The sequence below is a fragment of the Cyprinus carpio genome, chromosome A1, assembly GCF_018340385.1.
Source record: "Cyprinus carpio isolate SPL01 chromosome A1, ASM1834038v1, whole genome shotgun sequence".
Taxonomy (NCBI): domain Eukaryota; kingdom Metazoa; phylum Chordata; class Actinopteri; order Cypriniformes; family Cyprinidae; genus Cyprinus; species Cyprinus carpio.
In genome coordinates, this window is record NC_056572.1 from 33,043,355 (window position 1) to 33,066,014 (window position 22,660).

At 34.7% G+C, this 22,660-nt stretch overlaps 3 protein-coding genes and 1 long non-coding RNA gene across 5 annotated transcripts; 1 reads left to right on the forward strand and 3 right to left on the reverse strand.

Annotated features, from left to right (window-relative positions):
• The first annotated feature begins 401 nt into the window (after positions 1 to 401).
• Positions 402 to 6,205, forward strand: LOC109097171 (mitochondrial uncoupling protein 2-like). Its single transcript, XM_042763118.1, has 7 exons — positions 402 to 555; positions 1,311 to 1,444; positions 1,960 to 2,167; positions 2,337 to 2,534; positions 3,639 to 3,740; positions 5,303 to 5,483; positions 5,599 to 6,205. The coding sequence occupies exons 2-7, from the start codon at positions 1,319 to 1,321 to the stop codon at positions 5,711 to 5,713; spliced, it is 930 nt and encodes a 309-aa protein (XP_042619052.1). The 5' UTR covers positions 402 to 555; positions 1,311 to 1,318; the 3' UTR covers positions 5,714 to 6,205.
• An 810-nt stretch (positions 6,206 to 7,015) lies between these two features.
• On the reverse strand, positions 7,016 to 11,247 carry LOC109097234 (ELMO domain-containing protein 2-like). 2 transcript variants are annotated; one of them, XM_042763128.1, is made up of 9 exons: positions 11,153 to 11,247; positions 10,420 to 10,567; positions 10,247 to 10,275; positions 9,996 to 10,093; positions 9,088 to 9,217; positions 8,881 to 9,014; positions 8,744 to 8,812; positions 8,509 to 8,642; positions 7,016 to 7,765 (listed from the first exon to the last, which is right to left on the reverse strand). In XM_042763128.1, the coding sequence occupies exons 1-9, from the start codon at positions 11,222 to 11,224 to the stop codon at positions 7,608 to 7,610; spliced, it is 972 nt and encodes a 323-aa protein (XP_042619062.1). In that variant the 5' UTR covers positions 11,225 to 11,247; the 3' UTR covers positions 7,016 to 7,607. The 2 variants fall into 2 exon arrangements, with proteins under 2 accessions (XP_042619062.1, XP_042619070.1); XM_042763136.1 differs by lacking the exon at positions 11,153 to 11,247 and adding an exon at positions 10,711 to 11,114.
• Positions 11,248 to 14,302: 3,055 nt separating this feature from the next.
• On the reverse strand, positions 14,303 to 14,683 carry LOC122138280. Its single transcript, XR_006155494.1, has 3 exons — positions 14,659 to 14,683; positions 14,453 to 14,542; positions 14,303 to 14,363 (listed from the first exon to the last, which is right to left on the reverse strand). It is a non-coding gene; the product is annotated as an uncharacterized LOC122138280 (long non-coding RNA).
• A 1,379-nt stretch (positions 14,684 to 16,062) lies between these two features.
• zgc:66455 (uncharacterized protein LOC393502 homolog) lies at positions 16,063 to 22,374 on the reverse strand. Its single transcript, XM_042763146.1, has 10 exons — positions 22,198 to 22,374; positions 22,091 to 22,121; positions 20,662 to 21,075; positions 19,765 to 20,394; positions 18,972 to 19,031; positions 18,768 to 18,856; positions 18,622 to 18,680; positions 18,366 to 18,532; positions 17,071 to 17,223; positions 16,063 to 16,896 (listed from the first exon to the last, which is right to left on the reverse strand). The coding sequence occupies exons 1-10, from the start codon at positions 22,273 to 22,275 to the stop codon at positions 16,517 to 16,519; spliced, it is 2,061 nt and encodes a 686-aa protein (XP_042619080.1). The 5' UTR covers positions 22,276 to 22,374; the 3' UTR covers positions 16,063 to 16,516.
• Positions 22,375 to 22,660: the final 286 nt, after the last annotated feature.

The following is a 22,660-nucleotide window of genomic DNA, read 5'->3' on the forward strand; positions in this document are numbered from 1 at the left end:
CCACCCTTCCAAGAGGCCAATCATCTTTCAGACCCTGCAGGACTGTCCCTGCGCTGCTATTGGCTGACAGCTTTTCTGAGCTCCTTTAATGCATCTGCACTTTCATTAGTAGCCAAATTTTAAACATCTGCAGTCATGTTGCAGTGAACATTTATTTATTAAGCATTGGTACTTTAATGTATTGCTTAAAGCTGAATGTTTTACACACAATCCCATTGGTTGGTGATTAAGCATGCGTGAGTCATTTGTTGATGCTGTGCATGTTAATGTGCCTGTTAATGACAGCAGCATCGTGAAGTGTTTTCAAAAGCTTTGTGTTCACTAGTTATCTAAGCGCTTGTTTATCTGGATGTGGGATGTTTTGTACTGGACTCTGTGCTGGAAGGTGGACTTTGTGTCGGCCAGTAATCTTTCCCTGAGAAACACCTCCCTGAGCGGAGGAGGAAGAACTCCTCTTGGATAATGATATATAAAGAAAGACAGAGCATGCCCTCGTCCCTCCAGAGCTCCAGTCATCATCCTGTCACTCCATCAGACAGAGGAACTCAATCACAGGTCAGTTCACCATGTTTGTGTGTCATCTTGAATTCATAATAGAACTATATTATGTAAAAAAATAAATAAATGTAAATAATTAAAAAAAATATACTACTTTTGACACTTTTTTTAAAAGTGTAAAATTCTGAATATGTGATAGATAGCATGCAAAAACTATTTAAATTTGTGCAATATATAAAAATTTTTTCATTTGAATGTAATGCATTGTTTTTTATATTATTTATATTGTGCAAAAGTTCTAGCAAAAGCATACAAAATAAGCTGAAATATTTTGATCTTTACTTTGAGAACATTTGCATATGTTGTAAATATTTATACCAGGAGCTAAAAGCTTTGACTGAGTTTGACCGTTTTACATAACTTTGATTGAAAGGTTTCTGCAGAGAAACTTGAAATTAGTGTTATAGTCTACATTTGAAGTTCTTAAAAAAAAAAAAAAAAAAACTTTTTAATGGAAGAAAAATAGTCTACTGTAGTATACATTTGTATTCAACCATTGTGCAGCATAATGCAAATGCGTTCAGTCATTTCAAAGCATCCCAGGATGCTCCTCATGCAGCTGGTTGATGAATGTCCAGAAGAGCTCAAATATATGAGTGTTTTTATTTGTGACATGTTTTTTTCTTAAAACATGCAAATCAGTCATAATAAAGAATAAGTTGTTGTGTCCAAACTTTTGACGAGCAGTGTACTGTATGTCATGCATTTTATAATGACAAGTGTTGTAATGCAGTGAGTGCGTGTGTTTTCAGCTGTCAGTATGGTGGGTCTGAAGCCGTCTGATGTTCCTCCTCCTCTGGGTGTGAAGGTTCTCAGCGCAGGAACGGCTGCCTGCATCGCTGATTTAGTCACCTTCCCTCTGGACACCGCAAAAGTGCGGCTACAGGTACAGACCTCAACCTGAGAACTGGATCTGGTGCACAAATAATATATTTATTATTATGATACAAATTATATGAAAAATTCTAAATGTTTTCCTTCTTTTTAAAAATTCCAAAAGATTTCTTTTAAGTTTTCTAAAAATTTATAATTTTTTTTTTGTTTTCCTTCTTTTTAAATATGATATAAATAATTTGCGGTCCATTTGGTAGTTATTAATATCTATACCTTCTCTGAAGATTCTGAAAGGAAATATCACTGATAATTTAAAATTGTATATTAAAATATATAATTATTTACATATAATTTTATTAAATATTTTTACAGTGGGTAATTGTAACATGTTTCTAAAAATTTACTTTTTACATTTGGTAGATCTATATCTTGGCAAATATAAAAAATTATCATTTTAAATTAATTTTATTATTACTACATACTTGTAACTGTGTTATACAGTAACAGTATAATGGGTCTGGTTTACTCCCATCACAGTCTCTCTGTGTTCTCCATGTTTTCTTCCAGATCCAGGGGGAGAAAGCAGTGACGGGCGCAGCTAAAGGCATCCGGTACAGAGGGGTGTTTGGGACCATCAGCACCATGGTAAGAACGGAGGGCCCACGCTCGCTCTACAACGGCTTAGTCGCTGGCCTTCAGAGACAGATGGCCTTCGCCTCCATACGAATCGGCCTCTACGACAACGTCAAGAGCTTCTACACACGCGGCAAAGACAGTACGTTCAAAAAGACCGCTTTTCATTAGATAGAAATAAAACCTCAGCTGCTTCTCTCAGACCAGAACGAGAAAATTAGGATGAAGGAGAAACATCTGAGACAAAGCTGATTCTTAAGTGGAAGTGTAGGGGTCTCTTGTTTATGGATTGGTCATTTTTTTCCTTGCAGACCCCAACGTGGGCATCAGGATCCTGGCGGGCTGCACCACCGGAGCGCTGGCCGTGTCTGTGGCTCAGCCCACAGATGTGGTGAAGGTGCGTTTCCAGGCCCAGATGAACCTGCAGGGGGTGGGCAGACGCTACAGCGGCACCATGCAGGCCTACAGACAGATCTTCCAGCACGAGGGGCTCCGGGGCTTGTGGAAAGGTGTGTTTTGTGTTTGTTTTTACTTCATTCTTTAAAATAAAGCTTCCAAAAGGTGTTTTTTGCAGCGATGCCATAAAAAAAAACATTCTGGGTTCCCCAAAAGAACCGTTTAGTCAACAGCTCTTAAAAGAACCCTTTTTTTAAGTGTGAGAACTTTTGAAAGAGCCTTTACACACTTTTGTTGAATGGAAAGATTCTGTGGATGTTAAAGGTTCTTTATCGATCTATCATTTCTATTTGGATTAAACTATTTTTTTGGATATTTGTCTGTAATAATTATTTTTAAAAGTAATTTTTGTCTAAGCTTGGTGTAATACATAATGAGATTGCCCAAGAATCAGTAAAAAAAAATAAATAAATAATAATAATATATATGTATATTTACACTGTAAAGTTTATTTCAAAATATACAAAAAATAGCAAAATATAAATATAAAATAAATGTTAATATAGTATATATATGTAATATATATTAGTGCTGTCAAATGATTAATCATGATTAATCGCATCCAAAAATAAAAGTTTTTGTTTGCATACTATAATGTATGTGCAATGTGTATATTTATTATGTATATATAAATATACACATACAGTAAATATTTTGAAAATATTACAATATACATTTATATATTATAATTTTTATATTTTATATAAATATATAAATATATTTATATATAAACATAACTAATTTTCCTAAATGTATATTGTATTATATATACATAATAAATATACACAGCATACACGCCATTATTATGTAAACAAAACTTTTATTTTGGATGTGATTAATCGTGATTAATCATTTGACAGCACTAATATATATATATATATATATATATATATATATATATATATATATATATATATATATAATATATATATAATATATATATGTGTGGTATATGTGTGTATATATGTATGTATAATAATAATACAATTATTTATATTTATTTGATTGATTGATTGCCATCTGGGGTGGAAAAGAGCCAAATATGCCGTTTAATTGTATCAGAAGCATGTGTTTTTGTCATGCCAGCTCTGTCTTTGCCTAAGCTGCACAGCACTGATGACTCTGAATATCTTTATATCTGATTTGTTTCCATACAGGAACTCTACCCAACATCACGAGGAACGCGCTGGTCAACTGCACTGAACTGGTGTCCTACGATCTCATCAAGGAAGCCCTTCTCAAACATAAACTCATGTCAGGTATGAAACCTCACGGCAGGGCTCAGAATCAGAAACCCAAACAACTCAGAGATTTCAATAAACAGGACGAGCCATTTCTACTGTTCAAGTCACATTTTTGTCTCGTTTCTATTTTAGTATTTTTTTAAGGTAGAAACCAGAATCGTTAAATTCATAAAACGTGATTTCAGCAGACAGTGTTTCCCAAAATCAAAACACATGCCAGCGTGTGACGGAGCCTGTAAATCAGGCCAGGAGTCCATGAGGAGACGCAGCCAAAGCGTCTGTGATTGGACTACAGCTCACACACCCTCCCTTCAGCGTCCCACACCGCTAATAAACAGTGTGAAACATGCTAGAATGAACCAGCACAAACCACTTTCAGCAGATAAGATAGAACGGGTGATCAGGTCAGGTCTCACTGTCTCATTCACGCCATCAGCACTTTTGTAGTGAAGGGCCTGTAAAATTAGGGCAAAGGTGTGATGAAGTTTCCACACACACACACACACACACACACACAGACAGAACAAAGTGTGTCTGACACCATCAAAACCAGTGTTGATACAGTTAGCTGACACCAATAAAACTCAGTGTTATTGCTGTAATGAAGTAAATGAAATTAGAAATGTTACCTTTGGCAAATAACTGAAATAAGTAGAAGTTTTAAAATGACTAAAACTGAAATAAAAATAAATAAAAGATAGGTAAAAATAAAATAGAAAAAAGAAAAAGAAAAATTATAACAAAAGCTTATAACAAAATTACTAAAACCTTAACTAAAATAAAATAAAAACAGAAAATATATGAGTAAAACCTAATCAAAATTTTAATAAATACTATTAGAAAAAAAACGTCTACACCGAACACATAAATTTCATACAGTACATAATGAATACAAAATAAATAATTTCAGATGGAAGAACAATAAGGCAACTATTTAATTAACTGAATAAAATATAAGAGAATAAAAGAGAAATTAAGACTTTAAGACTTTTAAGAAATTAAGACAAAATGACAATATATTTAAAGTTTATAATTATATTTATATAACAAAATATAAAAAAACGAATAAAATGACAAAAGCTCATAAATGACTAGAATTAAAATTAAAACTTACAATACAAAATATTAATGAATACTATAATATTATATTAATACTACCCAAAAAGTACTGATATACACCAGACACGTCATTTACATACAGTACATAATGAATAAATATATATTTTTTACATTTGTAAATAAAACAATTCCATTTTAGATTGAAGAATAATAAGGGGACTATTTAATTAACTGAATAAAATCAAGACAAAAGACAAAATTACAATACGTTGAATTTTTTTTCTTTTTATTTAACATTTAGTGATAGATAGATAGATAGATAGATAGATAGATAGATAGATAGATAGACAGACAGACAGACAGACAGACAGACAGACATCTATGCATTACGAAGCATACAAAAACACACAAAGACAAAAATCATCAATATAAACTATAACGCTATGATACTTAAAAAAGCTGTTGGTCTACACCAGACACCAGACTTCCTGTGATTTGTTGGTGTTTTCTGATCACAGACAATCTTCCGTGTCATTTCGTGTCTGCGTTCGGAGCGGGTTTCGTCACGACAGTGATCGCGTCTCCTGTGGATGTGGTGAAGACGCGCTACATGAACTCTCCTCCTGAGCAGTACAGGAGCTCCCTCAACTGTGCCTGGACCATGATGACCAAAGAGGGTCCCACCGCCTTCTACAAAGGGTGAGCGGCACATACTTGATGATAAATCATGCATTAAATGAATCCTACTCTCATAACGCGTTACATCTGAAATGTTCTCTGACTAGCAGCCGGAATGTTTCTGTTTCTCCTTCAGTTTTGTTCCATCTTTCCTGAGGCTGGGCTCCTGGAACGTGGTGATGTTCGTGTCATTCGAGCAGCTCAAGCGGGCCATGATGATGTCCAGGAGCAGAATCGAGGCCACCACGTAGATCTTTCACCTCAAAGCCCTGAAATCCTTTCAAACACACAGACTCGCATGAGCGGCTGTTTCAAATTCCTCTGACAGGACGATGACGAGAACAGGTGTAACTTCCAGTTTCACACTTCCGCTTGGGAAGTTAAACAGGCAACATTACGGGATGCATCTGACAGAAACACCAGATCCAGATCATGACTGTCATCCTTTCTTTCAGGGTAAACCACTATAAAAACCACACAATGATCACACAATGCACAAATCTTCTGAACCTCAGCCCCTTGATATATTAATGTACATAATGTTTATGTAATATTTATATTTCCTAATTTTTTAAGCAATTGGAGCTTTGTTTAAAGCAACTATTTACCTTAATGTCTATTCAACCCTAAATATCCAACAAGTAACCCTGGAATGACCTAAAAAGTGTTGCCTTATTACTGGAAACCTAAAAAGACATAAAGATAAGCACGTACAGTATGCTTCAATAAACACCTTTATACAACTTTCGGATGTCTTTGTGGTGACTGTGGACTTATGTTTTGAACTGTATGGGAAATGAGCGATATGCATATATCTTCAAAAAAAATTATGTATTTATAGTATCATGCATTAATCCCGTAGATAAAAAAATCTTCAAAAAAAATTTTCTATAAACCTGCAATAGTTTAACAAATTTTAAACAGTATTTTGCTTATGCATGCAGTTTTTTATTTTTTTTATTTTTTTTTTACAGTAGTAAGTTGTGGTACTTTATGTGGAGTAAGTCTGATATTGAAATGCATATGCATCTCTCTTCAATTTTTTTTTTAAATGTAAATGATCATGATGCAAATGTTAATTTAAGGAACAGTTACAAATAAGTTACAAATATTTATGGTGTTGTTAATAAAATCATGATCATTTCAAAAAACTAAATTTCTATTATGCATGTAAATGTTACAATCATATTTGTTGACAGGCTGCAATTAAAATATATTTTTTAAATTCATATAGGATGAGTTTTCAAATGATTATTGCCTAGTAAAGGTAAAAATATGAATAAGAATTATTAAAAGTAGTGACCAGTTATAACATGGAAGACAAAAATAATAATAATAATAATAATAATAATAATAATAATAATAATAATAATTGCATTAAACATAACTACCCTCAATTTTTTTTTTAACATTCTTATTGCCAAACCCACCAATGAAAAAAAGAAGCAAACTTTGTATTTGAATATTCAGTCACTAATTTTATTCTTCAACATTAGGTATGAATCCAACACTATAAAATTAATCAGGTCATCAGGAATAAAAATTACATCAGTTTATAAATAAGACAACGACACAATGTCACATCAACGTTTGTGCATACAAATGCTGTCCTTTGGAATTGAGTTGAGGTCTGAATAACAATATTCACAAAACAGATTAGATATTAAATACTCGTTGCAGGCCACATCAAAGAATTGTGCTGATGATGACAGGTGCGGGTTTAATACAACTTAAACGCACTTTAACATGCAAAGGGGCTGAATCATCTGCATACAGAAGAAAAAAAACAACTTCCTAACATCTTCCTGAGATGGGTAAAGATGAAGAAGCAGGAGTCACGTGACCACGACCAACACGTTCAAGTGTGGAAGGATTCCAATCTGTTCATTGGAGGGTTTTAAACATCACTTTGAAAGTATTATTAATAATACTTAGTGTAAGTCTTTTCCCTGACCAGGTCAATGTAGCTAAACAAGCAGCTATGTACCCTTGATGTAGAGTTTATGCAGCTGTTTAATTATTAATTTTCAAATAAAGCTTCATGCACGATGCACATTTCCTAACTAAAAACTATCTTAAAGTTAATGGAAAAAGAAAAGAAAATCAACTGTTGTAGTTTCCTTTGTCTGTGAAAAGATGCTGGAATCATTTTTCTTGGTCCACGGTCATGAGAAGCGTGACCTCAGGCATCTGAAGTTGACCTTTGACCTTGTCGTGAAACTTCTCCCTGTAGCGATTGAACTCCATGATGCTCTCCGGCTCCTCTTCCAGCCAGAACTTATCGAACTCATACGCCAGGTAACCTGCAAACACAAGAAAATAAGTGAGCGTTTCTCCAAGACATTTTACCAGTAAGCATGTTTTAGTACTTTTAAATGCAATATTTACTATAAAAAAATTTTTTAAAATAAGGATAAATGCAGTAAAAAAAAAATGATTATATATACTGTATATATAAAATATATTATTATTTTAGTGACTAAAATAAATATATACTAAAAATAAAATTAAACAATTTTTTTAACACATTTTATACAAATATATTATTAGCATTATTACATTTATTTTTAATAATAATAATATATGAATATATTATTATTAATATTTTATATAATATAATAACTGTTTATATATATATATATATATATATATATATATATTATCTATATATATATATATATATATATATTAGAATTATATTATTGTAGTGTATGTTTGTATATTATTGTGTTTAAAAAACATCTGTATTGTCCTACACTTAGCCTTCATTTTCCTGAATCATAATGTCATTTTTTTATTTAATTTTTATTTATTTATTTTGGAATTGAATATGATCAGACCACAGGTTTTGTGAGACTCACTGCTCTTGATATGCATTGCTCAAATAAATAATTCAAGAAATGAATAATCTTAAATGAAATCAAAAATAATCCTTTCAGCAATCTATCTATCTATCTGTTTTAATGAAAATATGTTTTTAAAGTAAGCTGAATGAGCTGTCAAGTTGTAATATATATATATTTATTTATTTAATTCTTTTACTCACAGTAGAACTGATGGAAGTGCTGCATTAAGGGTTTTCCAGGTACTGTGTTATAGAAATGAGGCTTCAGAGCATCGTTCTTCATTAAGCTGTATGCCATCTCTGTCAAATTGATGCCCACTATGGCATACGAGTACCTGCAATGACAAAAGCATGCTATAAGGAGGAGCAATTTCACCAACTTTGAATGCGAGAGTCACTAAGTCTGGCCATGTGACCTGCATCAGTGAGGACTCACCCTAGTCTGGGGTGATTTGCGTGTGACAGGACCTGCCGGGCTGCGTCTGTGTAATTCTCACTGAAAAAACTGGGCAAACAAAGAAAAACGTCAACTTAAAAGCGTTAGGGAAGCAATGAAACATAAGTTGCACTTACAGGAGGTTTGTGAGTCCCAGCATCCCCATCCCTCTGAAATCAGTCTTCGGATCGTCGCCCTGGAAACCAATATTTCCCCACTGCTTAGTGATCCTCGATTCCAGCTTCACGGACGGCATTAACAAGTCCCACAACTGACAGAAAACAAACACAAACCAGTCAGAACCGAGCTGAGATATCAGACCTAATAAAAATGAGATAAATCACCTTCAGAAGCATGTTCTCATGCTCTTCATTCTCTGAGTCAAACACCTCTTTTCTAAGTCCCTCGACCGCCTCAAACAGCTCGTCATATCCGTTGATTTGTAACAAGCACTGACGGAGATTCACCTTAAACCTGTAAGAGAGAGTTTTGGGGTTTTTTTGCATATAAAACTGCATTTAGACATTGATAATATCCACAACGTACACAGATCTCGAATACATGCTATAAATAAATCAATAATCAACTGTGAAAATTAGACCACAAGAAGAGACTTCAGTAGTAAACAGGGTGCTAGAGTTAATAAGCTTATTTACTGATTCACCATCAGTCATGCTTAGTCAAGTTCTAATGTTTTTATTTACATGTATGCATTTATCAGACTTAGTAACAGTTTAATATTTATTAAAAGTGTTTTAATATTATTTTCATATACTTTAGATTTTATTTTAATTAGGGAAACTGATTCTAAAAAAAAATTAACTAGATTTTTTACATTATTATTAATCTTACATAAATTATATGATGCTCAAAATTCATTGATTGGGACTTTTTTATTTTTTATCATGTAGTTTCTGGGCTTTATTTATTTAATTTATCCCTTCAGATACTTTTATTCCAAATTAATGGATGTTGTTTTTGTGTGTCATTTTTATTTAGTGAAAAACAATAACTATATAGTTTAAAAAAAATCTAACATAAAACATTTTGCAAACTAGGCTACTTGGTCAAAATAATGGTTAAAAAAAAATGAAAAGAATATTTAGAATTAATTCTTAATGAATATCAGTGGACATATATTCTTAGTAATGTTAAAAAAAAATTTGATTGTCACAAAATAAGGTGCATTGCAAAATGTTCATGTTTATTTTCCCTACTGAACAAAGTTAATGCAGTCTTAAGAGAGCCTCACGTAGGATCTTTCTGCTCCTTGATACTCTTCTCCCGGATTATTTGAGTCAGGTGGACGTCCAAATCATTCTCCTTCAAAGACAGAGCTGCTCGCAATACCTGATCGAACACAAACAAACATACTCAGAGCACAGTGGAGAGCGAAGGTCAATCTGATCAGTTGGTCTTGAGTGAGGAATCAGATCCATATTAATGTTTAGCTCAGATAATAAAGCACCGAAGCAGCCAGAAATCAGTGTCTCTCACTCTTACCCTGCTTTTGGAGGACTTCAGAGAATACTCTACAAAGAAAACAGCAAAGACAGGTTTGCAAAAGTGATCAAATACTGTCTTAAAGGAGCAACTCAGATGACTACAAACAGGTCAAATGATTCCTTTAACTGTTCTCCCATATATAAAGGTATACGTAATTGTATGATCATCACCTATCTGTGACGTCCTCAGCGCTCCAGCTTTGCATCGGGCACAAATACGCTGCAGCTCGCATCTTCCTGTGATCAGCCGGAGGAACCATTTCAACCAGAAGCGCAGACATGAGGAATAGAAACACTGCCAGATATACCCCAACATCCTCTGAAACACAAACAGCATCAGTTAGTTTCAGTCCAACTGCACTTCCTTCTATATACATACATACATACATATATATATATATATATATATATATATATATATATATGCAACAAGAACATACTCGAGATGGACAGAATACATACAGCTCATGCCAGCAGTTAACACTGGCTTTAGTGACACACGTCAGTAATGCAGACTAATGAGCTGCTGATCCTGTGTAGAGTATGAAGTGTATGAAGACAACAGCAAGCATTCTGCTGAGAATAAGTATTGCTAGTAATGTTTACACAATAAGATATGTGCTCTGTCAAATCAGACACAAAGCGCGCGCACACACTGGTCAACAGCATGAGCAAAGCAGCTCATTCGTGACCCAAAAGTGACGCTTTAAGAAATTCAGCTGGACAAAACAACAGGTTGTTCACGAGAGAGAGACACTGGACAACAAGAACACAGATAATCAGCGTGAGTTCAGCTGGTGACGCTGCCAACGTTTAATCTGCTTCACGTTGAGCCGCGGTATTTAATACTATGAGCTAAAAAAAATTTTTTTTGGAGTCCAATAACTGTACGGATCACACTTACTAGCAGCAGTCCCGTCGCCCGGAAATGATTCGGATTGGTGCGCATGCGCAGACGAACTGACGCGTGTCCCATAATCCAAGAGGGCGTTTCGTTTATTTGTATTTATTTATTTATTTATTTTGTTGTGACAAATCACTTTCTGATTTTGAAATCACTGTGCCAAGTCTCTTTCTCAATGCATTTCATGTTCCCCGACACTGTCAAAAGTTATATATATTTGTATTAATTTAGAGTAGGTTAACAGTTCACAATGTCACAACACAATACGCTTATCTGTGGGAAATTTCTCTGGCTTGTCTAAACTACGAATTTACGGGCTTCATAATTTGAATTTCCAAGACTTTTTTTTTTTTTTTTTTTTGGTATAGATTACACTTACAAAAAGCAATTAAATTTGCTGAACAGCTAGTTCAATTCATTAAATTTACCACACTTCCTGTGAATGTGCGAGACTTCCGGGTAAACAGAGTACAGAAAACGAAAAATAAAAAAAAAAAAAAAAAAATTACAATAATAATAATTAAACCCTTAAAACCTTTCGTGCTACACCCCATTTCACGATTACTATAATAAATTAAAATATGATAAATACCAGTGAGCAATATCTAACAGAATAACTGGCTGTTTTTGTACAGCTAAAATCAGCAGAAAGCCTCGCAAATTTCCCGCGTAAATTTACTTTTTATTTTCAAATGTTCTTGCACTCTGTCTTTTTCTGTCCGAACACACACCCAATTTTGTCTTTCACGAACAAACCCATATTTAGTTGGATAAAAACACAAAGCGCTTTTGAGTTTTATTCCATTCTATTTTCAAGAGTGAGAAAGCTTCTGTGAACAAAATACAAGAATAGACCAAAAAAAAAAAAAAGAAACAAAAAGCCTATTATTTTCAAAAATACTCCATACATCCATAGAACCTACACTAGAAAAGAAACATGCAAAGAATCAGGGAGATAAATCACTCACTAGTACCAAATAAGAGTGAAGTGCATTGCATTTAGTGACAAAAGACAAAAGTAAAACACTGTGTGAAACAGTCAAAACTGGGGTTTCTCGGTATGTATTTTACTTCTAAATCCATCAGGGAGGCACCAGAGAGCTGAAGCGTAATAACTGCTGCAGATCCGAGAGCGGTGGCCATCTTTGGGCCTCCTCATGGTGGAGGTTGGCGGGGGGGAATCTGGACGGTCTCGCACCACCGCTACCATCACTTCTTGTGTTATTGTTGACATCGTCATTGACAGTGGTTTCCACGACACTGCTAGTGCTCGTTTTCTGGCAATGAGGAAGGAACGAGCCTCTATAGTATCGATGATACAGAAAAAACGCCACCAACAGCATCAGCATGATGAGCAACATGAGCAGGCCGACGACAGTATAAACACCGCTTAGGATTGTGGGAGATGATGTCCAACTACAGTCTAAAAAGTGAGTGGAGACAAATGAAAGTTATGAAATGTAATAACAGAATGTTCATTTTACCTCACTAGCCTTTTAAAGTGATATGAAAGCGGTCTAGTTCAAGTTAATATCTGAAATCTCTCCCACAAAACAGTGCACACACCTGTCAATATAACTTCTGAAGATCAGTCTCTTACCAGGTTCAGTAGACTCCATACAAACGCTGGCTCCCGGCCCATGAGGAACCTCACGGTAACCATGGATACAGTGACAGGAGTACGATCCAAAACTGATTCACACACTCAGCGTGAGCATCACACACCACCATTTGCGCCTCACACTCATTGATCTCTGTTTAAACACACAAATGGGCCGTTCAGAAATGATTCAGATAAACAGGTGTTTTTGGTAAGATTACGGCTGCATAATATGTCCATGTAAAAGTATTTTAACAACACGTTTCTGATTCTTTTATAATTGTAATGCACTTTTGACCATATGGGGGGGGGGGGGGAACTTATATATGTATATATATATATATGACTATATACACCACACACACCTTTTTATATATTTTATATAAATAGATTTTACACACAAATATTTTAGATTTTAGAAAATATTTTAGAAATCTTAAATTGCTGTAAAATCAAAGTTATGTTCCAAATTTGAAGTTGATATCACAAAAATTGAGGTTCCTTTGAGTACTCCCAATCTCCACGGAATTTAATGCATTTTCCTGTCACAAATTTATAAATCTGTCACAGTATTATTTATATCACAAAATAGTCAACAAATATGGAATCTTGAGTCTGAGACCCTTCCTTTGTTAAGATTAGAAAAAAAGTTTTGATTCTAAAATATTAAGTTCTATAATATTACACATGACACTGCCAACTGGTAGAGGAGCCCGATAAAAAGGTTTAAAGTACCATTTCCATGGAAACCCAATGTCCAATTTCAAAACTGTTTTTACAAGATATATAAGTGTTAAATTAAATAAGGATGATTTCTAATATTTGTAACAGGGAACAAAGGCGATAAAAAAAGAGCACCAAGTGTCCCACTAGTAGAGCACTGATAGTTAACAGGTTAAAAGAAAAGTCGCTTTGGATAAAAGCGTCTTCTCAAATGACTAAATGTAACAGTAATGTAAATTTAATTAATGATTAATTAATTGCATTTAAAAAGAAAACTTTTCCAAAAACGTCCCTATTACAAATATTACATTTTAAATGAATAAATAAACAAAACATTCAGAGTCTAAAGTTATTCTAAGCAAGTAATAGAGTTAAACATGTCAAATAAAACGTAAAATGAAATAAATGACGTTTTATTTAAAATAAATGTTAACAATTACAAATACACAACAAAATTACTAAAATAATAATAGTAGGTTTAGCATTACGGTCAGAGCAAGGTTTCTGAAAATGCAGAGTAACCTGTAAGACTACAGGACAAGGAGATGTGCATGTGGTGTGCGAGCACCTTCAGTAGAGAAAGATGCAATGACCGCCCTGTGTTTTGGTGCTTAGGGATTTTGATGGTTCTGCCCTGCAGCCCCTGCAGACTGGACTGAAGGTCCCCGTGCGTCTGCAGCCCTACAGCCGCCTTCTCAAACTGCAGCCACACCATGAACAAAACCCCAGAACTCTCAACCTGGAAACAAATTGATTCGACGGTCTGTCAGCAGATCGATTAGAAGAATCTCCCAATGAATATGCTTGGAGGAAGAGAACTTTATCTCACTTTTTGAGTCTTTTGAAGTCCAGGCTCTTTGGAGTGAGATGTCCAAATGCTTCTCGTATCTACAAACCAATTTTTGAGCCCAAAAGTTGCTCAACAAGTCAACAATACTCCGAATATCTAGAAAGAGGATCAAAATGTTGAGCCTCACCATGGTCTCTAGAGCAGATCTGAGAGAAGAGGATTCTTCATGATGTTCAGCCTCCAGATTGACCCTCGACACTCACCTCGAACAAGAGCTCTGATATGGACAGATGATACGACATCATCAGAATGTATGCTGCATGTCATCTATAGTGTGACCCTAAAACTTGTGGTATTATTAGGCTGTGTTCAGCGTTTGAAGGCACTTCTCACCCCCAGGTAAATGCCTGTTGTGGGTTGACATTTTGCAAGGTTTGCTGGTGGTGAGTTTTCTCTGTGGAATGAAAACAGAGAAAAGGTTAATGCAAGAAAACCTTTAGTAATGCTAAAATATCTTGTTCATATCTAAAAAATATTTAGTAGTAGTAGTAGTATTAACATTTTAAAAGCACAAATAAAATAATTATATTGTTAATATTAACCATTGCATGAATAATAATAATCCCATTTTAGGGCCATTTAAGACTTCAAAGCAAAACCATAATGAAAACTAATGTACTGAAGTGCTAAACATCAAAGAAATTAAAAATTACTATTTTATAAGAAAATTGTAACTGTAAACAAATTCCCCATGATAGTAATGTTTTTTACTGAATTGAATTTATGCTGCTATTAAAAAAAAAAAAATAATGAGTGATGATACTGTGTAGTGTATGAAGTGTATGAAGTACAACAGCAGCAAGCATTCTGCTGAGAATAAGTATTGCTAGTAATGTTTACACAATAAGATATGTGCTCTGTCAAATCAGACACAAAGCGCGCGCACACACTGGTCAACAGCATGAGCAAAAGCAGCTCATTCGTGAAGACCCAAAAAGTGACGCTTTAAGAAATTCAGCTGGGACAAAAACAACAGGTTGTTCAACGAGAGAGAGAGACACTGGACAACAAGAACACAGATAATCAGCGTAAATTCAGCTGATGACGCTGCCAACGTTTAATCTGCTTCACGTTGAGCCGCCGGGTATTTATATACTATGAGCTAAAAAAAAATTTTTTGGAGTCCAATAACTGTACGGATCACACTTACTAGCAGCAGTCCCGTCGCCCGGAAATGATTCGGATTGGTGCGCATGCGCAGACGAACTGACGCGTGTCCCCATAATCCAAGAGGGCGTTTATTTGTATTTTTATTTATTTATTTATTTGTTGTGACAAATCACTTCCTTCTGATTTTTGAAATCACTTGTGCTAACAAGTCTCTTTCTCAATGCATTTCATGTTCCCCGACACTGTCAAAAGTTATATATATTTGTATTAATTTAGAGTAGGTTACAGTTCACAACGTAACAACACAATACGCTTATCTGTGGGAAATTTCTCTGGCTTGTCTAAACTACGAATTTACGGGCTTCATAATTTGAATTTCCAAGACTTTTTTTTTTTTTTTTTTTTTTTGTTATATAGATTACACTTACACAAAAGCAATTAAATTTGCTGAACAGCTTAGTTCAATTCATTAAATTTTACTGCACACTTCCTGTGAATGTGCGAGACTTCCGGGTAAACAGAGTACAGAAAACGGTAAAAAAAAAAAAAAAAAAAAATTATAATAAAATAATTAAACCATTAAAACCTTTTCTTGCTACCAGCCCCCATTTCACGATTACTATAATAAATGAAAATATGATAAATACCAGTGAGCAATATCTAACAGAATAACTGGCTGTTTTTGTACAGCTAAAATCAGCAGAAGCCTCGCAAATTTCCCGCGTAAATTTACTTTTTATTTTCAAATGTTCTTGCACTCTGTCTTTTTCTGTCGAACACACCCAATTTTGTCTTTCACGAACAAACCCATATTTAGTTGGATAAAAACACAAAGCGCTTTTGAGTTTTATTCCATTCTATTTTCAAGAGTGAGAAAGCTTCTGTGAACAAAATACAAGAATAGACCAAAAAAAAAAAAAAAGAAACAAAAAGCCTATTATTTTCCAAAATACTCCATACATCATAACCTAACAGAAAAGAAACATGCAAAGAAGCAGGGAGATAAATAACTCACTAGTACAAATAAGAGTGAAGTGCAGTGCATTTAGTGACAGCAGACAAAAGTAACACTGTGAAACAGTCAAAACTGGGGTTTCTCGGTATGTATTTTACTTCTAAATCCATCAGGAGGCACCAGAGAGCTGAAGCGTAGTAACTGCAGATCCAGAGAGCGGTGGCCATCTTTGGGCCTCCTCATGGGTGGAGGTGGCGGGGGGAATCTGGACGGTCTCGCACCACCGCTACCATCACTTCTTGTGTTATTGTTGACATCGTCATTGACAGTGGTTTCCACGACACTGCTAGTGCTCGTTTTCTGGCAATGAGGAAGGAACGAGCCTCTATAGTATCGATGATACAGAAAAAACGCCACCAACAGCATCAGCATGATGAGCAACATGAGCAGGCCGACGACAGTATAAACACCGCTTAGGATTGTGGGAGATGATGTCCAACTACAGTCTAAAAAGTGAGTGGAGACAAATGAAGTTATGAAATGTAATAACAGAATATTCATTTTTAGCTCAACTAGCCTTTTAAAGTGATATGAAAGCGGTCTAGTTCAAGTTAATATCTGAAATCTCCCACAGAACAGTGCACACCTGTCAATATAACTTCTGAAGATCAGTCTCTTACCAGGTTCAGTAGACTCCATACAAACGCTGGCTCCCGGCCCATGAGGAACCTCACGGTAACCATGGATACAGTGACAGGAGTACGATCCAAACTGATTCACACACTCAGCGTGAGCATCACACACCACCATTTGCGTCTCACACTCATTGATCTCTGTTTAAACACACAAATGGGCCGTTCAGAAATGATTCAGATAAAACAGGTGTTTTTGGTAAGATAACGGCTGCATAATATGTCCATGTAAAAGTATTTTAACAACACGTTTCTAATTCTTTTTAATTATAATGCACTTTTGACCATATGGGGGGGGGGGGGGGTATATATATATATATATATATACACACATATATATATTATATTTATTTATATATATATTTATATATTATTAATACACACATATATATATATACACACACACACCTTTTTATTTTATATAAAATAGATTTTACAAAATATTTTAGTAATATTTATTTTCTGTATTTTAAGTTTTTTTCACAAAAATTGAGGTTCCTTTGAGTACTCCCAATCTCCACGGAATTTAATGCATTTTCCTGTCACAAATTTATAAATCTGTCACAGTATTATTTATATCACAAAATAGTCAACAAATATGGAATCTTGAGTCTGAGACCTTTCCTTTGTTAAGATTAGAAAAAAAGTTTTGATTCTAAAATATTAAGTTCTATAATATTACACTTGACACTGCCAACTGGGGGGAGGAGCCTGATAAAAAGGTTTAAAGTACCATTTCCATGGAAACCCAATGTCCAATTTCAAAACTGTTTTTACAAGATATATAAGTGTTAAATTAAATAAGGATGATTTCTAATATTTGTAACAGGGAACAAAGGCGATAAAAAAAAGAGCACCAAGTGTCCCACTAGTAGAGCACTGATAGTTAACAGGTTAAAAGAAAAGTCGCTTTGGATAAAAGCATCTTCTAAATGACTAAATGTAAATGTAATGTAAATTTAATTAATGATTAATTAATTGCATTTAAAAAGAAAACTTTTCCAAAAAGTAATATTACAAATATTACATTTAAATGAATAAATAAACAAACATTCAGAGTCTAAAGTTGATCTAGATCAAGTAATAGAGTTAAACATGTCAAATAAAAAGTAAAATGAAATAAAATGACGGTTTTATTTAAATAAATGTAAAATTACAAATACACAACAAAATTACTAAAATAATAATAGTAGGTTAGCATTAGGTCAGAGCAAGGTTTCTGAAAATGCAGAGTAACCTGTAAGACTACAGGACAAGGAGATGTGCATGTGGTGTGAGAGCACCTTCAGTAGAGACAGATGCAATGACGCCCTGTGTTTTGGTGCTTAGGGATTTGATGGTTCTGCCCTGCAGCCCCTGCAGACTGGACTGAAGGTCCCCGTGCATCTGCAGCCCTACAGCCGCCTTCTCAAACTGCAGCCACACCATGAACAAAACCCCAGAACTCAACCTGGAAACAAATTGATCGACGGTCTGTCAGCAGATCGATTAGAAGAATCTCCCAATGAATATGCTTGAGGAAGAGAACTTTATACTCACTTTTTGAGTCTTTTGAAGTCCAGGCTCTTTGGAGTGAGATGTCCAAATGCTTCTCGTATCTATAAACCAATTTTGAGCCCAAAAGTTGCTCAACTGTCAACAATACTCCGAATATCTAGAAAGAGGATCAAAATGTTGAGCCTCACCATGGTCTCTAGAGCAGATCTGAGAGAAGAGGATTCTTCATGATGTTCAGCCTCCAGATTGACCTCGACACTCACCTCGAACAAGAGCTCTGATTGGACAGATGATACGACATCATCAGAATGTATGCTGCATGTCATCTATAGTGTGACTTAAAACTTGTGGTATTATTAGGCTGTGTTCAAGCGTTTGAAGGCACTTCTCACCCCCGGGTAAATGCCTGTTGTGGGTGACATTTTGCAAGGTTTGCTGGTGGTGAGTTTTCTCTGTGGAATGAAAACAAAGGTTAATGCAAGAAAACCTTAAGTAACGCTAAAATATCTTGTTCATATTTAAAAAGTTAAAAATATTTAGTAGTAGTAGTAGTATTAACATTTTAAAGCACAAATAAAATAATTAATATTGTTAATATTAACCATTGCATAATAATAATAATCCCATTTTAGGGCCATTTAAGATTCAAGCAAAACCATAATGAAACTAATGTACTGAAGTGCTAAAAATCAAAGAAATTAAAAATTACTATTTTAAGAAAATTGTAACTGTAACAAATGTCATGATAGTATGTTTTACTGAATTGAATTTATGCTGCTATTAAAAAAAAAAAAATCTAGAAAGGATGATTTCCATTATTGTAATAATTGAAAATAATTAATGGTTAATATTACTTCTTGCATCATAATACTAATAATAAAAACAATTAAAATGTCTATATTGTTAATATTACTGCTTGCATACTACTGTAACTAATAATGATCTTTTTAGACATTAAATTATTAATATTACCCCATGATAATAACAACAAAATAATTCTATTTTAGGCCCATTTTTTAATTTCTCTAAGTAAATAGAATTTTTTTTTTTGGGGGGGGGGGTACAGTTAAAGTGTACTTAATTTTCATGAAAATGTTACAAAAAAAATGGTCCTTTAAAGAGGAATTCTTTATGCAAAATGTAATCCTTTTTAATTGTGTAAAAAAATAAATAAAATAACTGCACCTTTTGATTTGCGGTCTAATTTGGGTTGAATTACAGGAAGTGTGACGCTGCTCTCAGTCGCAGTCGTCTCCATGGAAACACCTTCCTCATCGTCCCGCTGTCCCACTCTCACTCCTCCAGCATCAGGAGCCATTCTGGCTCTAGAAGAGTGCGCTTGCGCGTCCACATTCCTGCGCATGGCAGACGCAGAGCGGACAGCGGGTTTGACGTGTGGCACATGAGTGTGTGCGCTGAGGGTCATCTCTGAGATTTGTGAGTAAGCCGCTTGATATCTGCGGTGTATTTGAGCTGGTCTGCTTTCCAGTTGGTTGCGCTGGGCTTCTTTTTGTGACATTGCAAAGACATTCTCATCGTAGAACGCACCATCATCAACCGCATCGTTACTGTAGTTACCAGACGTTACAACATGAGGAGATGAATCTGTCGTTGAATCTCCGGGATTCTTTTCCCAGGTTTCCCTCTTCCCTAAAGGAAGTTCATTGGTCACTGAGGATCCAAACCTCACAGATGTAGTTTGTGTGTTCACGTCTGATGGTTGAATATCTGCGGTGACGCCTCTCACGCCTGGTGGAGGACCCGTAACTGCATCCGTTTCATCTTCATCACCACCAATAGCTGCTTTTATCACCTCTACAGGAATGTATGTCAAGAAAAATACAAAGGGTCATGTGACATCTACACAGCAGTTTACAAGGAAATAAAAACATTCAGTCACCATAATACATTTCTTAACAGTGAAGAGAAAACATTACATGGCATTTCAATAAAATGACTGAGATAGACAAATAGATAGATAGATAGATAGATAGATAGATAGATAGATAGATAGATAGACAGATAGATAGACAGATAGATAGATAGATAGATAGATACTAACCCAGTTATATAAAAACTCACCTTCATATATGGGATCAGGAGAATCCAGGGATCTGAAAGCTTTATAACGTCCATAGAAGCCCCTGTATGGGATGGGACGGTTCCCGTTTATAAGCAGCACCACCTGAACCGTGTTGAACTCAGAAATGTATCTGGCCCTTCTCCAGCACCTTTCCAGAATCCTCTGTCCTCCCGCACCCGCTGGAGACTCATCCAGGTGGATCTGATCGCTCTTCTGCTGACAGGTGTCTGAGGGAGTCAAGTCCTCCAGATACAGCTCCAGACGCTTCCCAGGAGACACCTGGATGGTCCAGTTGCACCACACGGGGGGGTTTGAGCACAGATAGTCAGGGGAGAAGAACTCACCACTGTTGTCACGGAGGACTTGATGGCAGCTCCGCAGGGCAAAGAAAGCGTATCGCTCGTGGCCTCCACCTGACGAGAGAGAGGCAACATTTTAGCACATCTATCCCCCAAAATATCTAAACATTTTAACTGAAGAGGAAACGTGGCATTTAAATCACGGGACAATTAAATGACCAGAAATAAGATTAAAATTATATATAATAATATATTTTGTTTAAATTAATAATAATAATAATAATAATATATTATTATTATTATTATTATTATAAACAAGAGACAATTTATTCCGTGAACTATCTAAATAGTTTCATTGTAAGAAAAATTACAGGGGATTTAAATAATAAAAATAAGATAAAATAAATACATAATTTATATAATTTATATATATATATATATATATATATATATATATATATAGTATATCTATATATATATGACACATATATATATATATATATATATATATATATATACACACATAAATAAGATAGCTAGCATTTTAGTATCAAAATATTTTCATTGAAAAGGAAAAATCACAAGGCATATATATAAAAAAAAATTATATAAATATGCAAATAACAATAATAATCCTAACCGGTTATATAAATACAAAATACGAGTATAATTTTGTAAAGAAAAAAATATATTTCTAAACATTTATCTATTCCTCCTTTCAAGATATATATTGTGTATTAATGCATGTTGTATCTTTTCAATGAGTTTTCTCTTCATACTGCAAAGCTGTAGATATATATTGTGAAAATGCTATGCATTATAAATTGGATGTTTCTTTTATATTTGGTTATAAACAAAATGCACACTTAGATACCGACAAAGTAAATTTTTTTATGATTTCTTTAGCTTCACTATAATAACAAATATAGCATTTCGTTTTCCTCTTCTTTCTTACGCATTATAAAAGGGTCTTTACACAAGAAAATAAATTGACATCTTTAAGTTTTAGGAAATTTTGATTTAGTAAGTGTGAAAACCCCTGAGGACACACAACATTTTAAAATCTAAAACACGAGGAACATACGGCACAAAGTTCACGTTGAAGTAAATGTGACAGACAGCGGTTTACCTGCGGATGCTTGGCCGTCATTTGTGTTGATCTGCCAAAAACAAACAGTGTGAGTGAAACGTGCAGCGGTCAGACCTCCATCAGAGGAGCGTCGATCAGTTACTCACCTCCTCGCTGCTTATCAAAGCTGTCAAACAGATTAACATCAGAAGACTGTATTTACTCCATAAATGCCGCCCTGGCATTTTAGATTTATGCTCGTGAACTTTCTACGTTGCTGTCAGATGCTTGTTTTCAAAAGTAAACGGAAGACGCTGAAAGCATCACCTGTATTATATCTGTAGTTAATGAGGTGACTTTACCTGTCGCGCATGACAGCATGCGCATGCGACGCGCTCTTGTTCCGGCAGGTGGCGCGCGAACAACTAAATATGTGGGTTGGCTGGGTTGATTACTTACAAATTGTAATCCACTACTGACTCCAAATTACATGACAAAAATTATAGTCAGTAACGTAATCTGTTACATTACACATTTTAGGTGATATATCCTAATCTGACTACCTTTTTGATTACTTTTGACCTAACTCGTTTATCACAGTGATTTGAAAAGGATAATCATGTAGGCTAC